Below are 13,486 nucleotides of genomic sequence, written 5' to 3'. Positions count from 1 at the left end.
AATTTATTTCCTATTTCTGTTCATTCAATCCCACCTGTTTTGTATAACAAACTTTCCTTCAGCACATTTCTATAAACATCATTTTTTGATGACTTTGTAGATCATGTCTTTCTTGGTCTCTCAATTTAACAGATTTTCCATCAGCGTGGAAACAACATGACAAAGAAAAACATGACATGATGTTGTGAAGTGAAAAACAAAATCAAACAAGCTGAATGAATACAACATGACACAACTCTGTGACAAGACACAATGTGAAGGTTTCACATTCAAAAAGGCTACAATCTGCCTTCTGGGTTAATATGACTCATCAGGGATGCACCTCGTGAGCAGCTGAGTACACAACAGCTGGTCACCTTGTCCACAATTAAGCAAAACATGACCCAAGTTTGAACCGCATGGGATAAGACCTGACCAAACAAATAAAAGAGTAGCCAAAGCCAAAGTTGCCACCAAACTTCTCAGTCTCAAGAATATCGAATTCTTCAGTCCCAAGAAAGCTTCGTCAAACACAATTACTGACCTCTCCCTCACAGCATCTTCCAAACGCTCCCTTCTATTGGAGCCAAAACATCCAGAGCTTCTTCCCCTGACCTCTGCTCCTCATCAATCATCAATACAACTGCTATCTCTGAAACTGCTGAACAAGATGGACAACAACACCACAATCTTGATCTGCACAGGGTGTCTTGTATTTAATAAAAGAACAGTTGGTGTTGCTGTTTACTGTGCAATATCCTTACCACAGAATCTGATAATGTTATTTTATACAGATTTCGCACACATTATTTTACAATGGAACATCGACTGCAGTGCAACATACTTGTAATCAGTATATTTTGTTTCAAACCATGGTTCGACCAAGAAATCCACCAGGCTTTAATTTAAAACTTGTGGATTTTATCAGGCGTGTCAGCTGTGGAAAATTTATCATTCACCAATTTCTCTGTTCAAGTTTACATGCCAAAATCAATGTGTATTTTTTTCCTTTAAGTAAAAACAGTTAAAAGTAAAAGTTAGGTAAACAGTAAAAGTTAGGCCTTGACCATCCCTGTGTAAAACAAAATAAATCTAATGGTGTTGTGGTTGACTCATTTCTGTTCAGCTCTTCTAAAATGAAGAAGTGTTAAAGATTCAATAAGTGGGGATATTTTTTCCCTCTCCTTGCAACAACAGCTTCCTCCAAAGTTCATCTTATAAACAGCAAACATAAGGTTTCTAAAAACAAAAAGTTTCTTCATGGTGCACATACCTCATAACACACAACTTGAAAAAGGTTGAACCAGCATTGGAGCTGCTGCTGTGGTAGGTGTATCCATTGTGTAAGAGTCATACAGGCTGATGAAATCACCTTGGTTTGTATCAACCCTGGAATGCCTTGTTGTGAAGAGTGTACAGTGCTTTTCATTGTGATTCACCATGATGAAACCACTCTCACCACCAGTACTAGCACAAGGCCAAGAGACCATTGATGAAATGAAGCAGCTGAGGTTAGCTTATACGTGTGTTGTCAGTCCTAACCAAGTGGAATACAACTACAGCTTTAGTTTATTTATTGTGCCACTCGTCATGTAGTTAGTCAGATTCATGAAAGGCACATATCTCAATCTTCTTCAACTGAATCATACCACTTTAATGGAGACACAAAAAGACAAATCTCAAATTCCCCAGGCTCATTTAGTCGAGTCGATCGTGTGTTAACTGGAAGGTCTGGGGTTCGATCCCCAGCTCCTGCAGCCACATGTCCTTGGGCATGACACTTAACCCCAAGTTGCTCCCGCTGCTTGGTCGGTGGTGTATTAAAGAGGACATATTATACACCTTTTCCACCTTTTCAAACAGTCCCCTATGGTCTAAATGAAACATCTGTGCTGTGCTTTGGTCAAGCTTTCTTTTTTTTTTTACCAGAATCCCACCGTGACATCACAATTAGAGAAAATATTAAACTAAGCACTTTTCTGAGTTGTAAGACTTATGCGGACCACAAACAAAGGACTGGATGGGTTTATTTCACATTTTGTGGGTCGGTAGACACTCAGGTTACCCAAATATATGTTCAAAAACACTGTTAAAATAAATTTTTCATAATATGTCCCCTAACAGATGACCCTGATGAAGGCCATAAGCCGAAATGGTCAATCGTAGTTTATCTAAGTTTATCTTTAAACAAAAAGTGTTTCTGGAGCTCTTGGACCTCTGCTGAGTGAGCCCTTAACGGGTTTTGTGTTAGCATGTTTATGCACTGGAGGTACATGAACAAAACCCAAACTGGCTGACATAGCAGTCTGTCTACTTGCACAGTTGTTTAAATTTAACAAGAGTGACCACGAGCAACCTTTTGGCTGTGTTGTCATATATCCTGTCCTGCTGTATTCTGTTATAGCTTAACCGTCTCAAAGTAAAAAGTTTCTCATTTCATTAAAAAAGGGAATATTTTTTTGAGGGTGTTACATATAATAAAAATATGCCAAATATATTTTCTCTTGCAAAAATTAAACCATGAATTCAGGTTTAATTAACTACATTTTAGAGGAAAAGAAACCGAGTAAAATGACGGCTGAGGTTTCTTGGTGGACTTCTCTCTTGCTTTGTCCTCTGGTTGTCCTTTCTGCTTTAACTTTCAGGTTTGTTGACTGTGTCGGGATTCTGGTGCTGTTGCAATTGTCTGTCCTGTTTATAGCGTTGTTTGCTGTTTTCTATTCTGTATTGCAATAATTTATTATTGTCTGCTGTGTTACAGCCAGACATCATTCTAGAAGCTGAGGTGTAAAGCTGAGGGCAGGGACAGGAAACGACCCTGATATACAGAGCAGGGTTGGTTTAACAACAAAACTTTGAATTGCACTTTCAGTAATGTTCTATAAAATCGTCACATAACGACATGATGTAGCCTAAAGAGTGTAAATTAAACTTCCCTCGCCATATATCAACCACTCTGGTACCATGTTCCCTGGTCTATTCAAGGCTCTAACTGCACTTTCCGTTTACAACTTTTACCACTATCCTCAACTAACACAAGATTGACGGGCAAAATAAAGTGAAGGAATTCCTTTATTTCACACAGGCCCTTGGTCTAATAACTGAAATTCTTCCCTGGAAATTCTGAACAACTTTTAAAACTTTCAGTACCTGAGAAGCACCAGAAAACTCACAAATTTGTCCTACACTAAAGTGGTTTTATAATAGCAATGCTCTTTTTGACCTTTTTCTTTGCAAGACTGTAGAATTAAAGTGAATTGTCGGAAAAAAAAAAAAAAGAGTTTGAAATAACTGCATAAAAAAATGAGTCATTCATAAAATGGGATAGAACATGCGCAATTTAGAGTTAGGAAAAAATGCTTAGGACATAGTCAAGATACATTTGATTAATGATAGAGATGTAATGATCCGGCTTTGATTCCAGTGTGACCTTTGCTGCCTCTATACTCTTCAATCTCACTTTACCCAAGTTCCATATTTTGTCTCAGCACCTTCTACTAAAGGCAAAAACAAAAATAAGCTAAATTAAATTGTACACTAAAGTTTAATGTCCACTGTGAAGTGCCCAATCAAAAAAATAAAAAAATGTAGAATACATTAATGCACATCATAAGAGACTGTATGAAATAAAAGTGGTCCCTTGTTTCTAAATTGAAGCCAGTTCAAGTGTTTATTTATTTAGCATTTATAATGGCCAGCAGGAAATGATCTAAAGGTGAGAACAATTTGTTTTAAATTGTCTGCAGGTAAATGGTGTAATTTGGTTTTCCAACTATGGCTAACATTAGCAATGCTAATGCTAACACCACCAGGCTTTGGTAGTCCTTGCAGGTTAATATATCCACATGTCTGTGTGGTCAATATTTCATTCAACCTTATCTCCATTTTCTAGATTAAAAAGAAAATGGATGGAAGCGCTGGTCCTATGAGATCCTACCTGTTCACTGTGCTTGTTTACATCTCCCTCACCAATCAACAACAAAGAATGTTGAAACGAAAGTCATGAAAAATTCACCTGCTTAATGATGCTTTTGCTTCAGCCTGGGCAATCAGTTTGCAGAAGCAGATTGCGGGCAGAGCGATAATTAACAGAAGCAATCTGCTGCCTGTCAAAGCCAAAACAGCACTTCCAAGACCTCCACCTATTTGATCTCACCAAGAATTCATCCTCTCACGGTTCTTAATGGACGCCAGCACCATCGATCACACAGCAGGAGGGATGAACTGGGCCGCTAAATGTGGTGCTTAATATTCAACCATTTGCCATCATCACACACATTAGGAGATGGCCTTAGCGGACCCAGATTTAGGGTCCCGCTGAGAACAATGCACCGGGAGAAGGGGGAAGGGAATTAGCAGAGGCAATTACTCAGCTGCGGATTTGTCTGATAAGGCTCATTTTTCCAAAGATGATTACAAAGCTCAACAATCTGCTGAAGCACCAACATTTACTTTTTTTCCTTCAGGGCTGACCTAACAAGTTCATATCTTCTCAAGGGAATACCATGCTTTGGAAAAAGCTGCAGAGAAAGAACAATGTTTAAATCTGATACCTCTTGGGTTGCAGGGCTTAGCAAGGCAGAAATTTATGTATGCCTTCTTATAAGCAGAAAAAAAAATAGGAATCAGTGATACAAACATCAGCTAAAAAAACCCTTAGAGACACGCTGATATTTTCTGGAGGGGGGGAGGGGTTATAAAACAGTCGCTAGGTGGGGCTGGCAAAGTCACAGAACGGTAAAGGGTAAATGGACATGAGCTAATATAGTGTTTTTCTAGTCTTCTGATTACTCAAAGCACGTTTGCACTGCAGGTCACCTGCCAATTCACACCCATTCACACACTGATGGCAGAGGAAGTGATGCTATGAAAAGTGTCCATGAGTAATAACTAATCCCATTCATAAACATTCATACACCGCCGACGAAGCAGCAGGAGCAACAGGGAGTTAAATGTCTTGCCCATGGACCCATCAGACCTCAGACACCCATCGGTGTGCCTGCAGGAGATTGGGGATCGAACCCCTGACCTCCTGGTTGAGAGATGACCGACTCTACCACTAAGCCACAGCCACCTCTGGTAGAAAAACAAACAACAAGGCTAAACAAAGCGTTAATAATCTGACTTCACTATAAAACCACAGAAGAGAGAATTCTACAAGGTCTGTGGCTATCTTCAGGGAGCTGATTAAAGACATTCAGCAGCTCCCCCCCCCCCCCATCAGATTTAACAGTTAAAAATAGCAGTCTGTGCTTGCCTTACAGATGAAAAAGCTTGATGCACTGGATATGAATTACATCCTTCAGGGGATTCAGCAAGGCCAAAGAAAGAAGAATCCTTGAAAGATGAGTTTTTTCAAGCAATCGATATTTTTACTCTCTCATACATTAAAGGCAACATTACCAAAATAACCCACAGTATTACTGCCATCCTTCAGTCGCCATGAATTATCCATGGCTGGCAAAATTAACATCATGTTTGGAAATTAACAATTAAAAACATATTCAGTGCAATCATTTTTTAGTTTGAACAGTTCAAGTGTTAGGTAGATCACTTAAATATTATAAAAAAATATATTTTTACTGTATCTTAGTGGTTACAATTACCTATAATTTATTGTCTTGATAGAAACAGAACATAAGAAACAGAAATAAAAACAATTTCATTTATAGACTGGGGCACATCTCTGATGACTCCCTCCCTCACTGCCCTGCTTACATTAACCAAACCTACATGTTTGCAGCTGTTAGACTGCATCTCCCCTCCCTCTATCGCCCCATGCACACATTCAAACACACACTCAGGCTCCACTACAGCATCCTCTGCCCGTCCTGTCGCGTTGCTGCCTGCTGGGAGGTCTAATTGGAGCAGATTGAGCTGCTGTCCTGAAGCATATGGCTCACAGCCCTGACAGCGCAAAAACAAAGGAGGGAGATCCACGCAGGTCCTCGCCCCAACACAGCCCCACCAGCTGGGACCGACAGTCTCACTGACACACACACACACACACACACACACACACACACACACACACACACACACACACACACACACACACACACACACACACACACACACACACACACACACTAAGCATTCGTTTTTTCAATCTAAATCATGAGGTCAAATGATCAACGGGCACTAGCTCTTTCTGCAGACCTTTCTTGTGGACAAAACTCAATACAAAAATAAACCATGTTCCCCTGGCATTAGATTACTCGAGAAGAATGCTGAACCAATTTCAAACTTGCTTACAAAACAGACCAAAATGAACACTGATGCATCTAAAAACAAGACAATGTGCCAGAAGAATCACTTATTCTTTAGTGTTATTTTCTATGCATGCCCCTGATGGTGTCAGTTAAGGACACAGCCACGATTTACATGTACATACATGCCATTTACATGGCAGAGAAACATGTTGAGTGACATTTTTAGAAGTTAAAAGACGGTGGGATTAAATGTGTTCGTCAGAAAATAAGTCATGCACATGTACAGGAGAAGATCAGCTAAGATATTCAACCAGGGGCGGCAAGAATCAACATGAACCGAACGTTCTACATACAGTACAAGCTTTGTGAGCTTTGATACAAGTGATTGCAAATGAGCTAATAGATTCAGAAAATGTTGTTGTTTTTATCTTTCTAAGGCCACATTTTTACTTATGAAGGGAAGAAAATGATTCCATAAATTCTTGGTAGTCTGATTCCAATGTCCCTCATTAAATATATTATTCACTTCAGCTTACTGAGTGCTGTGATGTCAGGGACTAATACATGCACTTTTTTTTTTATCCCTTCAAATTAAAAGAGTGAGAAACATGAAGCTTTATTAGATACTTCCTTCAGCGATATTAGACAGGTGTCTGAACCCCTGAGCTTACAAAGTGTTATCTCTCTTCTTTTGAAATGAGAACTATCTGCTCACTAAACGACTTGATTCACTGACGAGAAATATCTGGGCCTGATATTATATAAGACAAAAGAACTCTGATAACCAATTACCTCACATTGAAACCAAGAAAATAAATGCAGGTCTTTTTCGTCTTTTTTTCAACGATGGAGAGGGATGTTAAAATAAACACAATCACAGACTGAGTCACAAAATGATACCCAATTGCAAGATTTTACAAAATTATTGTAAGGTAATATATTTCTAATAAAAGGTTCCAATGCAAAGTCAAAATGATATTACAGTCTGGATGATTTGCTACGATGCTTGTGTGAAAAAAAATCCCCACGGGAAGGCCCACAAATGGGAACCTTTTTTTTTTCAGAATGCGGCAACATCAAATAAAGCACTGGAGCTTAGTGTGCACGCTCTGTAACTGAGCTCTTGTTTCTTCAGTACATTGCACAAGATAATATACACACAACCGTGAAAATCACACGCTGTTGCTCCGCGTGGCAAAATCACTCAAATTGTCTGTGCTGCTGATTCATAAAAAAAAGCTGCCTGCTTGGATGTAGATTTTCCCTGTTTTGCTTCTAGCTTTGGAAAAAGGTATTCATGTCAGGTTTTGTCACGGATTTTTTCTTTCATCCAGGAATTACTCTATTTGGGATGTCTGAGCGTGAGGTGAGAAAGAGGTGCGGTGAGAAATACGTATACGCTGCCAAGTCTTGCAATACTGTTTCTCCTGGAATGAAAAAGACTTCATTTGGGATCAGGAGGAGGAGAAATGGCATCCACATATATCTGAAACTTTTAACACCCCTTCAGCTCTTGTCTTCTTGGACTTTATACAGTCTGACAGGAACAATGGCCTTTTCCTGATCTGGTAGTATTTGCAGTTCTATAGAAACTACTCAAAACACCAAATTTGCATTGTCTGGAATTTGAACATGGCTAATAAACATATTTGAAAAGACTGAAGGGCAAAAGAATAAATGAACATGCAAACATACATGAGCCATGCATTTCAACCATTCGGCCAATCAAATAAAGGCCCAGCTAGTCGACCACCCTCAGATTCATTGGTGTCAATTTTGATTCTAACAGTGAGAAATGACAGAAGACCAAGAGAAGTAAGGATTAAGAAGACGTGGTAAAAAGGAACAGCACCCTTGCTATTTAGGAAATAAAAATGCATTTTGCAAAGACAGTGTGTATATAACACCAAAACATACTGAACAGAAGAACGACAGAGGAACTGTAAGTTTCAAATACACTTATTTGTTTAACTTTATACATTGATTTAGGTTATACTAGAGAACCTTAACGCGGATTAGATTTTTTCCTCTTTTTGTGCTGGCCTGTAACCAGGCAGCAGCAAATATGATTTAAAATTTAGTCAATTTGTCTTTGCTGTTTTTTGGACGGGCAGCCTAGCAGTTCTCTTATGTACCCCATGTACAGAGGATGTGGTCCTTCCAAGCAGGCGACCAGGGTTCAACTCCAACCAGCGGTTCCATTACCGCATGACGTCCCCCACTCTCTCATTTCTGTTCTGACTCTATCCACTTTCCAATTGATAAAGCTGGATTAGTTTTCTGTAAAGTAAACAGAATAATTACAGGAAAATCCACTCTATTCAAATCTACCTAAATGTAGAGGTTGAATTATATCATTCTAACCAATCAACTATTCAGGTTGATTGTATGACAGTATAGGGTGTGGATGAATGTATTCTCTTTCATGTTTTTAACCCTGTATCTTCCAGTTATACTCCACTTATTGAGGGCTGATACTAACCGTTTTGTCTTGCACTATGCCTTTATTAGTCAGGGGTGATGTCATGCAGCAAAGGGCCAAGGTCAAGAGAGAAATCCAGGCAGGTGCTGCAAGGACTCAGCCTCTGGGGGTCCGCTCAAACATCAGATCTACTCTGCGTCCCCCACATGCCAATTCTATTTAAGATGGTCACTGTGGATTAAACCCTCAGGACCCTCCTGTAGCAAAACCTTTGTGCTGCTTTATCACATATCAACTCTGCACTACCAAATAACTTCACAGGTAAACTGACCTTCATACTAAGACAAGTGAAATGATGTTATGTTATAATTCAAAATTATTTTTTAATCTTGTTCGAGACATTTCAGATCAAACATTTCTCATGCATCTCTCCCTCGGTTCTTATCCCCATGTTCTCTCTTTTCCGCTATCCATTTATCTTTTGAAAAGGAGGGACGAGTGGAGGTGTTGGGCAGACAAGAGAGGGAGGTCGTTTTAAGTTCAGTCATCCACATGAGAAGAAGAAAAGAGAAAGCAAGTCAGAGAAAAGCGGAGTGAATGATTTATACTGTCATTCGTGTGACCGCACTGAGACAGGGCCTGCCCGGCGATGCATTCAGCGCGACTTGATCACTCCATCCGCTCATTTCATCCGGATGAGTGGACTTGTAATGCTCCCATGCCCTTTCTTGCTTGTCACCCCCCCCCCCCCCCCCACCAAGAAAAGTAAAGGACAGCAGGGAGGATTGAGGATGATGACGAAGTTCTTATCAAAACGTGAAGACATGGTCACGTTTTGAAAAATGGTCCTGTTGTGCAAGCAGTCATTTCCTTTGCACCAGAGTGAACACACACTCTGCAAAGGCTCTATAAATTCACAATCAAACACAAGTTAACAAGCACACAGCGGGTTTCAGCTTGAACACAAAAGAGGAGGCGTGTGAATGCTGGTGTCTGTACAGAGTGAATAAAGGTATGAAAGAGTGAAAGAATGAGTCAGTGACAATTTGGAGTTTACTAAGGCAAACACAAATGCACTGCCTTGTGATTTCCAGTGCTGTCAAAAAAATCAGACCGATACTTCTAATACAGCTCATATATAAGCTTTTCTACTTTTGATTGGCAGAGCTGATTGAATTCCATTTCAAGCTGCTGTCATCCTGTCGTCATTTCAAAGTCGCAGATCTTCCTCAGCGAGTAATCACACTCTTTGAAAAGTGTTTGATGAAAGACATTTGGCCAGATCATTCAGGATAACATTGAATGAACCGATCCATCAGCTCACGCTGCACAAAGCCGAGACGCACCGAATGAATATGTTTCACAGCGATGACAGTAATAAGAGACCTAATAAAGCGAGTAGCACGGATTATCATTCATACTTTGATTCATATTCATATTACAGTAATAATAAACCTTGCTCTGGTAAAATAAGACATCTGGTCACAACTCAAAGCTCGAGATTACCAAAACCTGAACTTAAAAAAAACTTTAAATAATAGATAAGCACATAACTCTGATATTTCCACAAGTTCTTGCATTTTTTCTGCCTTTAACTCACTACAGCAGGATAACAATTCAATTAGGGATGCATATACGTTTACCTCATCATGTCAAACATTAATTTTCCAATGAAATATTTCAATTGTTGAATCAATGGAATATAAAATACACATGAAAAATGCCCATACCAGTTGAGAGAGAAAGTTGAGAGACCTAATCCTGTTTTTAAATGCTGCGTGTGTCAAGCCAACAGTCCAGTTTGAAAAGCAAAATGACTCAAGAGTTAAGAAACGAATGCTTCTTACGTTTGAGAGGCTGGACCCAAGCGGAGCACTGTGATTTATGAGCTTAAACGATTTTTGGTTGATTGTGTTGAGAATTTATTCTCAGTCCATTGACTTAGTCATTAATCATTTAAGCACTTCAACATTTTACTCTGGAGCAAACATAAACAGTGTCCCTGTTAGTCGGGGCAGTAAAGGTTTTGCTGTGAACAAGTCTTAAATATTTTGTAGCCAATAAGTTTACCAGCATGTTCACAAAACTTGAATCACATAAAAAACGTTTGCATAAAAAGCTCAAGGCGACTAGAGTATCACCTGAGGCACTCACACTCAACCATAGCTAACCCCGGGGCTGCTTCTGTAGATGCCAAATGGTACGTGGTAAGCTCAGCTAATTACCTCAATGAAATCAAATCTGGGTTAAGGGAGAACACGCTGTAAGGTTGGACTGCAAGTTGTTGTGATGCTGATCTCTTCAAATTCACCATTACCAGTAAGCTGTCCATTAACCTGTCACGTGTAACACATTCACACAATATATGTTCAAGTTCGATGGTTAAGAAGTTCAGCAAACAAGTGTACCTACAGCTAGAAGTAAAATGCTTTAAAAAGTAAGCATCAAGCTAAATGGATAAGTGCTTGACAGTTTGCTAAAAGTAAAAAGGGTTGATGGTTCACTGAAAAAAGATAGTGTTAGCCATCAGTATGAGTTGTTAATATGGTAATTAAGACAAAATGATGAATGGCTGAAACACTTATCTAGAAAATAATAATGGTTTAAAAAGTTAGATAAAAGATAGCTGGTAGGTAAATGGTTTGAACAGCAAGCATTATGGTTAGAGTAAAAGTGTTATGGGGTAGTAAGAGTAATGGATAAATTGTTGACAGTAGGAACTTATGATTGAAAATGTGGCTGAATCAGTTGAACCACTAAACTGATGGTTGAAATAGTCAGACAAAATTGACAGAGATTGAAAAAGTGACCTTAAAGTTAAAGATGAATGGTTGAATCTGTCAGTATAATAATATTAAACAGAATTCTTAAAATGATGGATACATTTTTGGTGAAGTGAGGATGAATGGCTTTGAAATGAAGCTACAAGATGAATAGAAACAGTTTAAATGGGCCCTATATTTATTTCAAAATAAATTTAAACTCTTAGATTAAAAAGAAGATTCTCTGCTAAAGAATATATCTGAAACTATTTTATTCAGTGCTGCTGGCACTCAATTGATGTTACACATTTGTTCAAACGTACTTTTAGGATTATAATAGGAGATAATAATGTTCTCACCTGGAGATCTGAAGGTCCAGGCCTCGTCATCATCAAAGTGCGTATCCCCAGCTGTGAACCTCTCTCCGGGGAAAAATGCGTGTGCCACGGTGCCCCCCGGCCCGTCAAAGGGATATCCATCATCGTGGTCGGCCTTTGTGAAGTCGATTTGAATGTCGGCGTCACTTCCTGCCACCTCGTGGAAGTTAAGTGGTGCGATGTCGCTCCAGACCTTCAAAGCGTAGTACATCAGGGCTCGAACAGTGTCCCTACCCAGTAAGGCTGAATCCTTAGGGAAGGTCCGCACTCTGAGGGAAGAAAGGGAAGGTATGCATACATTACAGACAAATTAAAGAGAAAAGAGGAGATGAAGGTAAAGAAAGGACATCCGGGAGTAGAAAGAACAAGGAAGGAGATCAGGCTGATGAAGGAGGTGGAAGAGAGACTCGACAGGAGAACAGAGTATAAGTAAAGACAAGAGAAGAGAGCTTGGCAAAATGAAAGGAGAGAAATGATGATTGACAAGAAACAAGAGGAGAATAAAGGGAAAATGAAAGGAGGAAAGGTTAATAGAGGTCGAATCCGTTGGGGTTAGACAAGGGAGGAGGAAGGCTGTACGGGCTGCAGGGTTGAACATGGAGATGGAGAAGAGACAAGTAAAAGACTGGGAAAGAAGGTGCAGGAAACAGAAGGGGAAGTTAACAGATGTGTTGGTATACAACAAACAAGAACATTTTTTTGTTTGTTTTCATATTCGATGTGATCCCATCAGTTTTTGCATTTCATGGCTAGGTGCTCCTGCTGCTCCCAAATACTGATTATAAGCTCGGAGTACAATGTGCATTTGAAGAGATTATGGCATCTGCTCTGAGAACTCGTCTCTCCCCCCCCCCCCCCCCCCCCTCCTCTCTTTCCTTTTTTTCTTCCATATTTCATTTTCTTCCTCCCGCTCATCACATGTCATCTCTGGAGCTATTTCCTCCTCTCTGCCCCAGTAGAAACCGAACAAGAATAAACAGAGAACTCCTCAGATGTCGCACAAAGTTTGTCTACCCCATCTCAAACTATATTAGCTTTCCTTCCCCATTCTCTCCTATCGCTCATTCCCTATCTTTCTCTTCACCCATCAGTCACCGGGTCTGTTTACTCCTCTCCTTCTACTAGATGCACTTGCCTTCTCTCTCCCTACAAAAGCACCGTTTTACAAAAAGGCCAGAAAGAGTGCAGCCTTTTAGAACCACCGCTCGCAAAAAACCTGAAATAAGCTAAAAATGGAAAAACATAGGAAGTTTTCTTTAGAAGTTTAGATATCAAATCAGAACGAGCAGTGTCAAATGATTTCCTCCCACTAGCATATCTTAAAATGTACACTTTATGCTAACATATTGATTGTGTTAAGGGTAGTCCAGGTAGCATGTCATGCTAGGCTGCACACTCTGTATATAGGACACGTAGATTATTGACCATCTTAAGTCAATGTCAAGTCTTTCTAAAGTGGTGTGACTTGCATGAAATGAGAAAACGCTGTAGCTCAATGATAACCTCGAGCACATATATGGATATTGATTCACATTATTGATCATCAACAACTGACCTGAGGGTTAGGTTAAAGCTACAAGGTACACACATGAACACTGAAATTCACAAACAGGTGCAAGGCAAGCTGCGGAGAACATCAATCCACACACCTGTACCTGATTTTTTTCCGTCTCAAGGGTTCGAACTCGGTTTTTCTGTGTTGCTGCTGCTTCAGTCCATTTGAACAGCTATTCT

At 39.7% G+C, this 13,486-nt stretch overlaps 1 protein-coding gene across 1 annotated transcript in view; it reads right to left on the bottom strand.

Moving 5' to 3' along the window:
- The window catches only part of LOC109991881 (matrix metalloproteinase-17-like), an 85,505-nt gene that overhangs the window by 22,214 nt on the left and 49,805 nt on the right, over positions 1–13,486 (bottom strand). The window contains exon 4 of the mRNA XM_020644305.3: positions 11,735–12,021. Coding sequence (XP_020499961.1) covers positions 11,735–12,021 — 287 coding nt within the window. The remainder of the gene's footprint in view (positions 1–11,734; positions 12,022–13,486) is intronic.

Source organism: Labrus bergylta, chromosome 17, assembly GCF_963930695.1.
Source record: "Labrus bergylta chromosome 17, fLabBer1.1, whole genome shotgun sequence".
Taxonomy (NCBI): Eukaryota; Metazoa; Chordata; class Actinopteri; order Labriformes; family Labridae; genus Labrus; species Labrus bergylta.
This window is presented reverse-complemented; position numbering and strand designations above follow the sequence as displayed.